This window comes from Sturnus vulgaris, chromosome 10, assembly GCF_052056855.1.
Source record: "Sturnus vulgaris isolate bStuVul1 chromosome 10, bStuVul1.hap1, whole genome shotgun sequence".
NCBI classification, from domain to species: domain Eukaryota; kingdom Metazoa; phylum Chordata; class Aves; order Passeriformes; family Sturnidae; genus Sturnus; species Sturnus vulgaris.
Genome location: NC_142252.1, coordinates 6,296,205 through 6,310,616, shown reverse-complemented (window position 1 = coordinate 6,310,616; position 14,412 = coordinate 6,296,205). Strand labels below are relative to the sequence as shown.

The following is a 14,412-nucleotide window of genomic DNA, read 5'->3' as shown; positions in this document are numbered from 1 at the left end:
AAAAAAAATCATCTCCAAGTTAAAAGTTGATCTTATTTTTACTTTGCTGCCACCCTGTGGCAGTTCCTCTACATATCACTTCTAAACAAATCGTGCCTGCAGAAGAATTATTTAAAGGATTTGATGGCTCATTGCAATGTTCAACACCAATCAGATCAAATATGACACAGAATTTCACTGTTAAGTGATACAGCAGCTTGCCCGACTATACCACTACACAAAAGAAAATTATAAATCTTATGTTCTATTATTCCTGTAAAAATATACTAATTCACTGAAGTATAATATATGCTTCCATACATAATCTAATCTGTTTTTTTAACTAACTGCAGACTTACTATGACAGTCTCCTCACTACAACACAGCAGCTAGGTTACTGTTGAAATAGGTGCTTTTTTTAGAATTGTCTTCCCCCTTCTTTTTTAATATAACTTTGGCTTCCATCCATCAAGAATCTAATCATGTCTGTCTCTTACACTGACGAGCACTCCAGCACAAGATATCTGCCTGGTGGGTATATTTATAGATATTGATAAATTCATTCTTTAGCCTTCTTTCATTCTAACAAAACAAACTGAGCTCTCATTGTTTCATAGGCTGCAAATCACATCTTCTTCACTGAATCCTCTCCAATTTCTGTACATTGTGTATAGAAATGTGTCAGCAAAAGTGAATGCTATTCAAGTAACAGCTCTATCATATGCCATGCAGCAACTATTTCCTATAACCACTCTGCATTCACACACTTGGGGATCAATCACTCCACAGAAACCACACCACTCAGAATTCTTGCTTGTAACTGAAGTCACCAATCCTTTAACAAGAAATTGGAACAAATACTGAATAATTACACATGTGCAATTGCTCTTCAGCAAAAGCCAGGACAATGCATGTCAGGCAAGCTGTAAAACTAACAGCTGACAAAATTATATGACAGCAAGGATTTCCTTGAACACAATAGCTCTCCTTTCCTGACACTTTCCCATACAAACGTGCAGGATACTGACACAAAACTCACACTTATACCATATTCCATACAGGGATTAGGTTTTTTAAAACTGGAAAAAGAAAATGCTTGCTTAGCTATAGATTTACGTATAATGTAGAGAGTTTAAGAACTTCCTTATTAATATGCATTGCATAGGAAGACTGAATAAGCACATCTTCAATTATTCTGTGCATACCTCTGAGATCATAAACATCATTCCTCTCTCAAATGCTTGGCAGCAAGGTAAATACTATGCATTAACATAACAAAAAACCCTAACTCAATTCATATACAATGCCAATACACACAATAAAGACTAATTTTATAATATTGCTTTAGATCACAGGCCAGGGACTGAGGTGAAGCAGGACAAAATACCAAAGATATTATATCTCACTCAGTCCCATAATCCATTCTGCTCCAAAGGAAAAAGAAATTCTTTCAGACGAGTTCTGGAGTCTGACAAAACAGACAAAACTTACCATTCAGGCCCAAAGTTAAGTGTCTGAGTTTCTGCTGCCATTTTTTCCTGTTCTATTCCTCTTTTTTAAAAAGTGTGAACCTGAAAAATAAAAACATTTATTATGAAAACAGCTGGATTGATACTGCCCTTCATAGATTAACTCAAAATACAAAAGCACACCTGGTCATGCAAAAGAGTGGAAAAAAATTACTACACTGAATTTTTTTTTTTTAAGGAAGCCATTTCAGCTTTCCAACAGATTGATTTAGTAATATAGGAGCAACTGCATCGAGATTTCTTTCCTAAATCCCTCTTTTAACAGCTCAAACAGGACACTGGATTAGGGTATCTGAGGAAACAATTTGTACAAACACGGAGAACTTGATGCATAATCCTCTTCTCTAAGAACAGTAATGCTTAATTAACAGAATTGCTGCTTCCTGACAATTACAAGAGGATAAAAACCCCACTAGAATTACAGCAAGACAGATTTGCCAGCTGAGTGGCAGAGTATTCAAGAATTTTCCACTGCTCATTCTTGAAAAATAAGCCTTCTAAAGATTGAGTACATCCACTGCTACAACATCCTCCAAAATTCTACAGGCAAATGACAGTATTTCTTTCATTCTTGGTTTTGTTAAGCAAAAAAAAAGCATAACTTCAAACTTCAGCTAATTTCATTGCTATTAGCCAAGGTAAGTCCTGCAGACACGAGCAAAGCTCAGGTCAAGCTATCCAGAGTGTATGGATAAAAGCAGATGAAGACATACAAGAAGGAAAGAACAAGGCTAAAGTAAGGCTATGAACTTTTCCCTGACAGAACCAAGTCCAGCCCAGGCAGCTCTATAGATGTGTCTTTTCACCTACTAAATACAGCTTTTCTTTCCTTCTAGCAGCAGTCAAATCCAAATCTACAGAGGAAGATAGTTTGGTTTTTTAAAAAACAAACACACTGTAGGTAAAGCCTAAGAAAAAGAAGAATTCAAAACATCATTTGCAGACACTAGTTGATTAGACTTCAAGAACCCTTAAACGTCAGGGAGGGAACTCTGCTGTATCAGAACCAGATCCCTTAGCAAATCCAGGGACTAAATAAGAAAGCTCAGGAATCCGTCTATGCTTTGCATGAAAAGGTGATGAAAAAGAAAAACAACATCCAAGGAGATAGAAGTGGAAAGAGTATTAGTTACTGAAAAAAACAAGACAAAACAAAACAATGGAACTTTTTTCCTTATATACATTCCACAGAAGTAATAATATTAAAGAAAAATCAAGACCCTCAAAGCTAGAAAATGACAAATCATACTAAAACTAAATATGCTAAAACTGCTTGAGCAGATTCTACCCAAATACTTTGGGCATAAAATTACAAATGCTTATAAAACTCCATGCAGCTTAAGCCCACCACCTACCATTTGGCTTCCATATTTTACCAACATGCCGTATCTTCTTTGTCCCATACACAAAGTAATTTATATACAAATCTTAATGTTTTTATTTTCAGAATAATTCTAGACAATGAAATGGAATTATCCCTACTACCTGCACCAAAAGCTAATACAAAAATACCCAGATATTCTCACAAGCCTAGTCTAATTTTAGTCTGATCTGAGTTGCCTTTTTGAAGCAGCTGACAGCTCATTAGAACATTCAAGATATATCCATTCACCATCCTGCAAATCAAAATAAAAGGTGAGGTACCCAAAGACAACATGCAGCAGTCACAAGAGAAAATATTGTGAGGCAATTCAAGTAAACCATCGTGCACACTTGGGCAGCGACAAGCCTCTAACACAGTTCCTAGTAGCCTTAATGGGATGGCTGTCCCTCCACTTCCTGCAATGCCTGTAATCCTTCTGCTGGGGGTGGCATGGGGTGGAGAGTTTTCAGATCAATCCACGTGCATTACCAGGGAACCTGGGATCTCTAACTCCTAACATCAAAGCTAGTCTAGTATCAGTAATACCAGAAAGGTTGGTACTCAGCGTTAAACAATGAAAACACAGCTGAAAAGCATCAGATACAAGGACAAAGCACTGTAACCCAGTTAGCATCAAGCTGTTCACTGGTTCTGGACCCACTCAGCCCCATTCTTCAGCCTCTGCACTACCCTCCCAAAAAACTGAGGATGATGTTTCTCTATTAGACTCCTTAGCAGTTTAGTACCTACAAGAATCTTAGTCTCATCCCAGTGAGCTGCTAAATGGCTTTCCCTGTCCCTCATTTTGGCCACCGCACTTGGGTTTTGTGAACTCTTCCTCTTCTATATTGCATTCAGTTGAGTTACTCCATCCCTAGAAGTTCTGACTGTCTGAACTGTGAACTGAAAACAAGGCAACTGTAAGTGAATGAAATTGTACTGAATATATGCCCCCTCTAAAACAGAATAAAACAGATGTGCAGATGATCTGAATAAGTGTGACAAGTGAACTGAACAGACCACACTACCCAGAAATAAAACACACATATAAAAGAAATTACAGGCAAGGCTGAGCAAAAAAGGTTGGACAAGAGGCATCCTGGAAATGGGCAATGATTTGGGAGGAGGAGGGCAGAGAACAGGGAAAAGGCTCAGGAAAGCTAAGACAGCAAGTGCACCAGAAGAAAACACTAAAACCACGTTAGAGCAGATGAAACAGAGGGAGTGGAAACCCTGTGCTGCTTCCACTGGCTCTCAAAGTGGCAGCCAAGAGCTGCTAAAACCAAAGCTAAAACTGAGCTAAACTGAGAGGAATCTCTGACAGTGACTGCACACCACACCTGGCTCGTGTGCAGGAGAAGCTGTACTAACTGGAAAGGCAAGTTGGAGTGGACAAGGCAGCACTTGCATCACAGGAGGCAAAAGTCAGGGTGGAGCAAGAAAAAGGATGAGGAATTCAGAGACGAGAATGAATGATCAGGTCACAAACTTAACCATTTTGGCTAAGCAAAAGGTGTGAACTTATAACATCTTTATTATCTAGATCACTTTCTTGGGTCTTAATATTCAATATTAATAACAGAAACATTGATTTGGGTCTTTATTAAAATGCTGCTTCCTTATTAACCAAAGATGGCAAATTACAAAAATAATATATACCTATTATTTCTTCCTTGATATAATTTAATGAGGGAAAAGCCTCTTTCTGAACAGCTAGTTTTGTGAGTTGAGATTTTCTACAAATCAAAACTATTGACTGAGGAATCTCCACAGCCACAGATTTTATATGAGCAGAGAGCACATGGGCAGCCTCAAGGTGAAGCAAGAAACTGAGGCAATATTCTGATAATGGGCAGTTAACAGCATGGCTTGGCCAAGGCAGCTACCTGGTGCTTCCCATCGCTTCTCCAAACAGGAGCGTTTTTCCAAAGTTTTCTTCAAATAAGGTAATACTTGACCAAGGTGCCAGTAAAACTCTACAAACACTTGGGGTTTTCCTGCACATTTTTAGGGAAAAATGGAATTGGCACTCCATTTTCCTTTGGTGATAGTCACCAACCTGCATCAGCATGCAACACTGAAAAGAGAAATCACATCAACACCACCAATAACTTGCAGGCTGGCAAAGGGGGGAAAAAAACCCCTATTTTGTCAGCTGTTTGGTACTCTGGAAGTCAGAAGTCCACCCTCTGAACAGAGACAAACTGTAATCCAATAACATGAAGCCTTTAAGTAGCTTTCACTCACAATTAACAGGTAATATTATACATGCACAAGCTGCCATCAGCAACACTCATTTCACTGGTTCGCTTTAGGAACAATAGTTATTTTACCAAGTTTACAGTTTCTTCAATTATTTTTCAAGCTCCCTATTTAGTACCTTAAAAATGTATTAAAGCTCTCAAACATCTGCTACAGACACAAGTCAGAACTTGATTCTACTAGCTAGATTTATGTATTAAAATGCATAAGATGTTTCAGTTGAAAGTCTACAATTACTGTGGCACATTTTGCCCATAATCTCTGGTATCTTATTTGAAACATACAGTTAGCTAATAAACATCTAGACAAAAAGCTGTTTTTAGAGATTTGACAGATCAAAACGACCATGTTTTCCAGACTGCTCAACCTCACATAATTGCCATTTAAGGTTCATTTGTTACTGATGGGCACCTGCATTAAGATTTTCAGGCAATGTTAAATTCCTACATTTCCATTACACAATTCTGTCAGCTAGCAGCACATGACTATCTGTCTCACCAAGATGTTCTGCTGTTTCAGGCAGAGACTACCAAGACAGAGGTTCCTAGGATTTCAAGTTAAGCCTAGGCAATGGCTGCATTCAGGTCTGACCATCTAATCTTTTCTGCAGACAAAAAAAAAACAAATTAAAGATTTGGACTGTCATTGCACCTTACAGCTTTGGGGCCCACCATGTGCTTAGGTTTTTTACTAACTTTGGAAACCTAAACCTTGAAAGAAAAAATATACCACTGATCCTTCCTATACACAGCTATTTTATTTTTAAATGGTCTACTTTTTGATCAGAGATGTTCAGGAAGAAAAGTATCCTTTCCTTTCAAAATAGTTCTGTTGCTACTGTAGGCCTGAAAGGGTCTTTTCAATCTAGAAATGGGATGAAAATACGAGAACCAAAGAACACAACAGCAATCCAACATGAGCAGACTTAAGTGCAAACAAATGGGTTTTCCTTAAATAAATATGGAGAAGGAATTTAACAGCAGCATTCCACCATTCAACAGCCACATTACACCAAGATGACAACACCTCACCTTCCACAAGAAAACATTCCATAGGCAGCTACTGTAACTAGCTAATGTCAGTGCCACTAACTGTGTTTTTTTAAAAAATAACAGGTTGACTGAATAATTAATGCTGATTTTCTCTAATTCTTGAAATATTAAAGATGATCCACAACTATATGCAAGCCACCTTTGAAGTACAATGGTAAACAGGATGACTCAGGTGGCTACAGAACCTGACTGTTTGATATTAATCACTGGCTAAAGCAGACAACACTGATTAAAGGACACTGACATAATTAAGGCCAGGCAACATAGATTTATGGAAGACATGCAACCAAAATATACTATTGTAAGAGTAGAAATGTCATTGCTTGAGCAAGTAGATAAATTTTAACTTCTGCAGGACATTTCAATTCAGCAGAATGTAAAAAAGGACAAAGTAATTCAGAGCCACACAAAAAATCTCTTTAGAAGAGAACAAAAATTAGGTTGTGATGATTTGAATCTACAACAACCCATCTCAGAACAAAATTCCCAAAACCAAGTAAAAAGTTAGAAGCTATCTTCTACAGAGTTTGTAACACTGGGCACAACACTTCTAAAACCTAAGGATGATAAACATGGATATGGTAAATAATGGAAATGACATATCATCAATAGTACTATCATGAATTATTCAGTGACTCAGGCCAGTATAGCAGGCTGCACTGAATAAGGCAAAGTCAAGAGACTCACAAGCAGAGAACACAGGTGATACATAAGAAATGCAAGACTATTCTGGAAAAACACAGTACTGAAACCACGCTGAGATTTATGGCATTAATCAACTAAAAAGGAATATATGATACAATTGACTAGAAGAGCCAACAAGACACACTTAACCCAAGGAAAAAAAAGTAAATATACACCAAATTTTACCACTGAAGGGATACAGTGTCCTTTCTGTTGTGGGAGGCAAAAGAACTGATAAATAAGGTGTTCAAAAATTGATAGAATCTGACAGACATGCCCTACAGTGAGAAGAAAAAACACCAACAACATACTAAAGCTCTATTTATTGAGCTTTGAAAAAAAATAAGTATCTTAGTCTGTAAATGATCACTCAGGTAAAAACATCAAAGACCCCAAGTTTATTCAGTGAAGGGACTGAAGCAAGACATTTAGAGACAATCACCAAAGTTACCTGGTTTTAGATCAATGTGAAATTATTTTCTAATAAGTATGCTCTATATGTTTAAACGGAAAATTAATTTTAAAATATATTAGTCACATTATACAAGATGTTAGACAAGTCACAGGAGTCCCTTCTGGCTTACCAAAGCTGATTCCTGATAAAAACGGTGAATTTTCCAAAGCCTATCTACCCACACACCAGAAAGTTTTCCCCAAGGGAGCAATGTCCAAACCATCCACTTCTCCAGAAACGATACCTCTATTATTATACTTACATTTCAAGATCTCTTGAAGTCTTATAACCACCCTGTCTCAAACCCTTGCAAAAGTATTTAAATGTCTTGGCAATTTCTGATCAAAAATTGTCCATGGCTACATCAAGTGGCACTTTCAAACTTGCACTCCTGTGCTCAGTGCACAACTGCACCTAAAGCTTTATGGAATACCTCAGCTTGCAACATGTTGCACCTAGTCAAGAATTACAAACACAAGTAGCCCTTCAAGGACAGAAATGACACAAGAGACTAACAAAACCTACACACCTAATAACCAAATCCAAGAAAAATTTACAACATTAAGTAACATAACTCCGGATGTTCTCCTCCTTTGCTACCTACCATTGTGAACTTGGTGGTTAGAGGCAGGCTGGAGAGCTATCACCTTCTTGCTTCACCTGCACACAGCCAAACGTGAAGGCTTTTCCCACATCCCCCACCAGAACACAGCACGACCTCCACCTTTATTACCAGACTCCCAGCCAAAGGCAGACACCAGCGATTAAGCTCCAAGCAGAGTCAGGGAACCACACCCTTGGCCTTGCCACTGGCTGGAACACAAATGCTTCTCATTCCAAATCCTATCCCAAAATCCTGCAAGTGCTCACTTTCCAGCTTAAAAAAATAAAAAAAAATAAAAAAAAATCACTTCCACATCTGTCTACCTTGCACATGGAAAATTTGCTGGTAGGTAACTATTTTGTCTGTGCCCTTCCACAAGGCATTACAGATCAAGATTCCAAGTCTGCCTACCTGCTCCCCAGCAAGGCTAGAAGCCAGACTGTGAATGCAACCAAAACCCCACACCACCACCTCTCTCCCACTCATCACACGTTATATAGCCCATCCATTTCAAAGTGGAGCAACACAGCTTCAGATTACATTCACTGAAAACAATCACTGAATTAACAGATCTGAGAGGGTTCAGGGGTTCGTTTTTAAAATGTCATTTAAATAACCAGCTTCTTTGGGCTTTGGAAATTCTCTCCCCCCCTCCCACCCTGTTCCTTAAGGTTTCCTGCTCATGCAGTTGTGAGACATCCTTCAACAGTGAGTGTTTAATAAAATATTCTAACAGAGAATCAGAATGTGTATCAGACTGCATACTACATATGAACTACAATACTTTTTAATAGCTTATCCATTTTTGCAAAATTTTCTAAAAAAATTCACTTGTTTTGATCTAAGAATCAGATCTTTGTAAACTGACTTGTGATGTTAGTCTGATCCTGGCCTTAGTACTCTTAAAAACTAGTACTACAGAGAAAAATCACGTATGCAGATGATTCAGCATTAACTAAGCCATAAAAGCTGCTACTGGTTTTAATGGTGGTTGAACGGGGCCTCAGATTTATGAAATGTTTTTACATAAAAACCTTGCCATATGCTATTCCATGATCAGCCTCACTCACTTTCTGTCACACAGTCTAACACTGACGTCAGCCCTGCTTTGTGCAGGAGGCTGGAGCAGACAACCACCAAAGGCTCTTCCAACCAAATCATCCTCAGATTCTAACACACGTGGCTCAAAAAGTATCAGTTTATAAATCCATTACTTGCCAGCCAAACCAACTCTTTGCCACACAACATTCTGACTCTAAGGCTGAATGTCAATTCAGCTATCCACAAAACTTCACCCAAAGTCATCTCGGGAGTGTCCAGAGCCTATCTCGTCCTTGTTCTTCCAGTCTGGACGGACACACCAGCACACATGGATCCCATCTGCTTTCACTAAACTGATCCCATGGACATCTACAGCCTCTGAGTCTCCCATTCACACAAGCCAGTATCTTTATCATAAAATACTACTAACAGAATGCAATATACATTTATTGTCAGGAAGAGAAGAAGCATTAAAAAACCTGTTTCATTGCAATCGGAACCTAAAACAAGTATTTCTCTACTAAACAAAAAGGACAAAATTTCCACTAACAAAATACTTCACAAACTGCAGTGCATCATGCTTACTTTCACTGAAATAATAACTATTTAACAGTACAAAAATATCTTTCTAACCAGTTTTTATAACTGTATATGTAAGCTTGTTTATCTGTTTATAATAACAAACTACATATACAAGCAGACTACTGAAGCCATCAAGTTATTGTTCTTTATTTCCCTAGATTTTTTTAAACATATGGCCAAAGAGACATAATTATGATAATGCAGTTTTAATAACTGAGACGATCAAAAATTAGTAAGTGATCTAAAAAGCAGTCAACAACACTGTATTTTAAAACCATTCTCTAAATATCTATCAAATTTTTTCATTGACCTACACACTCTACAACCTCTCCACAGCTCATGGGATTCCTTCTGCTTTTCTCTATAATCCTGAGGTCTACATATCCAGCTTCTATATACTACAAGCTTTAAGGATTACAGGAGAGGCTCACTCCTGAAAAAACACACTTTGACTTCATGCTTGGGGGAAAACCCCAGATGCATCAAAACAATTCTACGTATCCTTACCATAGAAAAAGGGGGGGGGGGGGGAAGAAGAGAGGCAAAGAAAAATTTCAATGGCGGCCTAGTTTCCCATGCAGGCATCAAGCCATCTCTACAGTGTCTAAATTCAAGGATGTTTAATCACCTTTGGAGGAAATGGAATGAAAGCCCTCCCTCTGCAAAAAAAGAGAAGTAGACACGTTTTGTAATCAGCACACAGTGGCAATCTCAGCTCCTAACAAAGCAATGCAAAGACCTCAGCCTGCTACAGTCTCCAGATGCCATCTGAGCTAAATATGAAAAAATAATGGTATTAAACATCCCCATGATGAACTGGTTATATATATCCACACGCATTACCACCAACCACAAGAGGGCCAATGCCGTACAGACTTTGTCACTTAAAGCACTTAATTCTTAGTTCCATCCATAACTTAGGCACACCTTGAGCAAACTTACTAAGTTTTCTCACTTCTGGTGATTTTCAAGCCACATCCTTTATGCAAACAAAAAAGAAATGTTCCGGAGTTGAGAGTAAGAGATACAAGGAGAAGCTAACCTGGGCAGGAAACTGACTTTGTTCCCATAAGAGCAAACCCCACCCTCCGCAGCATTTCACACACCTTAGATTTCAAATGTCACTCTATGAACTAAAATAAATTGACTTTAAAAACACACAGAGTCCCTTTCAAGGCAAATGCTTCCTCAGTAAACAAAGAAAAAGGTTTTTCCTCACCAAGGTATTTAATGGCTCTCTAGCAAGCTCTGTAGGGAGAAGGCTCCCTTGCTCTGCCCCATAAGCTATATTTAATTCATGGTTATAGATAGAGCTATCTCCACTAATCTTTAAGCACAAGCACTGAAAAGGAAAAACAGAAAAATTAAGAAAAACTGCTAGGAAATAGATTTTTTTTTTTCTAAATCAGATTATGAGAGAACTTAATATCACACTTTAAAAAGTCCTAAGGAAGAACTTAAAGACCTCAATGAAAAAATAAGAAATATATATGTGACCGTTACTTGAACTTGCAAGACCAGACACAAGTAGGCAAAATAAAATTTCACATTCTTAGTAATTAAAACAAATAAATGAAGAGAGAGGCCAAAGGTGAAAGGACAGATCACAGTACCCAGCTCATCTTCATCAGTTACTGTGAACCAGTGTTTTCCCTTCCAGGTTTAAACAGAAAGATCTTTCAGCATAGAGATGTACCAGCAAAGCCTTCAGCCACTCAGCTGTCCCAACAATTTGTTCCATGGGCCTCTGACATTTAGGGCTGTAATTATTTTAATGAAGTATCTAGAGATCTTTAAAAACTGCCGATTTTTTTCTTACATTTAGATATTAGAAACTACAGTTTGTGACATAACTTCATTCAGACAACTGGCCTTAGCAGAGAAGTACAGTGGTTTAGTCAAAATTCCAAAACCTACTTTGCACTCCCTTTTTACAGTTTTTTTCCTCAACTGAGTGGTAAAAAAGTAAGGAAAAAAATAATTATAAAGCCCCCAATTATCCACTAACAAATATTTTTTTCACTTACATAATCATAGGGATCATAGTTTTAATTTCCTGTATGTTTTAAAAAGGCAAGCAAAAATGCTAATTGGAGCACCTGAGGATATTTTACAATCCTCAAGGTCGACACCTGTAACAAAAAGAGGGTCTGCAAGAGTCCAAGTTTTTACTGTGGTGTCAATTTTTTTTGTAAGCATCCTGTGAAACAAATCATTCCTGCTCCAAAACCACATTACATTTTAGCTCTATGCTCTTGCTTTAAAACACAGGCTCCAGAATAGAAATACAGTGACCAGGTGTCCCCAGGCATGCTGGGGCTGGGAGAGCCTGAGAAGTTCTTAAAACCATCCAACTCCAGTATTTACACACAATATTGTCACATACTGAAGCAGTTTATCAAAGTCTCAACATAAAAGGTGACATCCAACTTCCAGAGTTAAAATTCTGCCTTCTCTTTAATCCAACTGACTATTAGACAGAAACTTTATTTTTTTTTAAATCACACATTCATTGAGAAATTAACACCAACACGCAACCACTGACATTAACTGACTTGTAGAACTGCATGAACCTGGGGAGCAAAGCAGGTGCAGAAGGGGCCATGGACACTCCAGCATTTCTGCTGGCACTCCCACGATTAATTAGGTCACACATTTTCACACCAGCATCAGCTAAGTGCTCAAAGGATACCTATTCAAGAGCATGGCAAGAAAACCAACACCTCGTAGTAATAATGCTATTATCTACTGCAGTTACCACCCAATAATAAAACTTTAAAATACCAAAACAAAGCTTTTGCTGGTGACAACTGCAACCAATTTTGTTTACAAAGGTTTCCAATTATCACACTGTGTATCAACCAAATGCTCCATTCAGAGAACAGCAAATTAATTTTGTTTATTAAAAAGTTTCTTAAGAACAAAAGCAACCAGCAGAGTCATAAGAAAAATAAAAATTCACACGTACTTTCCAGGAACTTGCCCAAGTCAGCTCCTGAAGCAAGAAAATAAAATGAGCAGCAAGAAGTTAGAGGAATATAATCAGAATTCAGAAGTCCTTTTCCCATCCACCCAAGCAAACAGATATTCAAGAATTACAATAAAAGCAGCACACCACGAACGTTGAACTGAACGTTACTGGGGAAAACGTGGATTTTTATTCCAGAAGCACTACTTGGCAATACCTCCTTTTGGCCTACACCTTGTCCCAATTCAAAGTGCAATCACAGAAAACTGAAAGAGCCGTAAGTGCTCTGTTGACACTGAAACTACTTGTCTTGGATCAATACCAAACGTACACAATTCTGATCGATGCTCTCTTCAGCCTGCCAAGGCCTCTCCAGTCAAACACTGCCGGTCACCGCTGCTCCCAAACCCTGCTGCCTGCGCGGGGGAAGGCTCGGAGCTCCCTCCTTCCTCGGCCAGTGTAACCCGACAGGGCCGGGCGTGCTCGAAGCGGGGCTCACCGCGGCGCTCCCGCTGGGCTGGGAGGGGACGAGTGAGTTCACAAGGGTCAGTGCGAGGGGAGACGGCCCCGGAGGGCGGTGAGGAGCCGCGGGCGCCCCGCCGCCGCCTGACAAGTACCAAGGACCCGCACGGAGAGCTCAAGGCCCGCTCGCCCCAGCTCCAACGACCCCTGAAGAGGCCCATGGGGAGCGCAGGGGGGCCCTGCAGGCGCACCCCCCCTCCCCCCTGGGCGGCCTCGCCTCCCGGTTAGGCCGCGGGGCGCCTCGGTGCTGCAGCAGCCGAAGCGGACGGAGGCCGCCGGCAGGGCCGCTGGTCGGACAGGGCGCGCGGCGGCGGGGGCGTGGCGGGGGCGGCCGGGGCAGCGGCGGGGCCGGGCGGCGGGGCCGGGCGGCAGCTGGACGGCGTTACCTGCGCTCCCGGGCGGAGAGTCCCTCACAGCCGCGGCGGCTCCTCAACCCAACAACACAAGATGGCGGGTGCGCCGCCACGCAGCGTCACGTGAGGGCGAGGCCACGCCCCCAGGCCCCGCCGCGGGACCCGGATGAGCAGCGGCGCTTCCCGCCCACCGCCCGTGTGACGTCACCGCAGAGAGGGGCGGGCCTCCAGCGCCCCCTGCCGGAGGCGCGAGCCCGTGCAGCACCACCCCCTCCCTTCCCCTCGCAGCCGTGAGGGGAGATGGAGGTGGGGAGGACATGGCAGCGCCGGGGGCTCCCCCTGTCTCCCGCCCTGCCCGAACCCCCGGTAATCAAATCACTGAGTAAATTTCCCTTGCACTCGGCGCTGGTAAGGCCACACCTTCAGTCCTGTGTCCAGTTCTAGGCCTCTCGATTCAAGAAAGATACTAAGGGGCTGGAACATGTCCAGAGAAGGGAGCGGAGCTGGGGAAGGGTCACCAGTCTGATGAGCTGAACGAGCTGGGGGGCTGAGCCTGGAGAAAAGGAAGCTCAGGGGGGCCCTTCTTGCTCTCCACAACTCCCTACGACAGGAGGGTGAAGCTGGCGTGGGGGGGTCGGGTTCTGCTCTCAGGGAACAAGGGACAGGACAAGAGAACATGGCCTTAAGCTGCACCAGGTGAGGTTTAGGTTGGACACTAGGAAGAAATTCTTCACAGAAGGGGTGATTAGACATTGGAAGGGCCTGTCAAGGGAGGTGGTGGAGTCACTGTTTCAGGAGGTGCTCAAGGAACGCCTGGACGTGGCACTGAGTGCCCTGGTCTGGTTGACAAGGTGGGGATCAGTCACAGGTTAGACTCAACCATCTCAGGTCTTTTTCAACCTGAATGTTTCCGTGATTCTGCCACCCCCCCGCCGCTGTCTCACACACACACACTCACACACACACACACACACACACACACACACAGGCGGCCTCAGCAGTGCGGCGTGGCTCCCAGC

At 41.1% G+C, this 14,412-nt stretch overlaps 1 protein-coding gene across 10 annotated transcripts in view; it reads right to left on the bottom strand.

Moving 5' to 3' along the window:
• The window catches only part of GIGYF2 (GRB10 interacting GYF protein 2), a 75,128-nt gene extending 61,574 nt beyond the window's left edge, over positions 1 to 13,554 (bottom strand). For 5 of the 10 annotated variants that reach the window (XM_088170652.1, XM_014879513.2, XM_014879518.2 and 2 more), the window contains exons 1-3: positions 13,427 to 13,517; positions 12,519 to 12,545; positions 1,471 to 1,550 (exon numbers count right to left, since the gene is read on the bottom strand). In XM_088170652.1, the coding sequence (XP_088026778.1) occupies positions 1,471 to 1,511 (41 nt within the window). In that variant the 5' untranslated portion in view covers positions 1,512 to 1,550; positions 12,519 to 12,545; positions 13,427 to 13,517. Of the gene's footprint in view, positions 1 to 1,470; positions 1,551 to 12,518; positions 12,546 to 12,849; positions 13,036 to 13,426 lie in introns of all 10 variants that reach the window. The other 5 variants (XM_014879512.2, XM_088170654.1, XM_014879516.2 and 2 more) reach the window with 5 other exon arrangements.
• Positions 13,555 to 14,412: the final 858 nt, after the last annotated feature.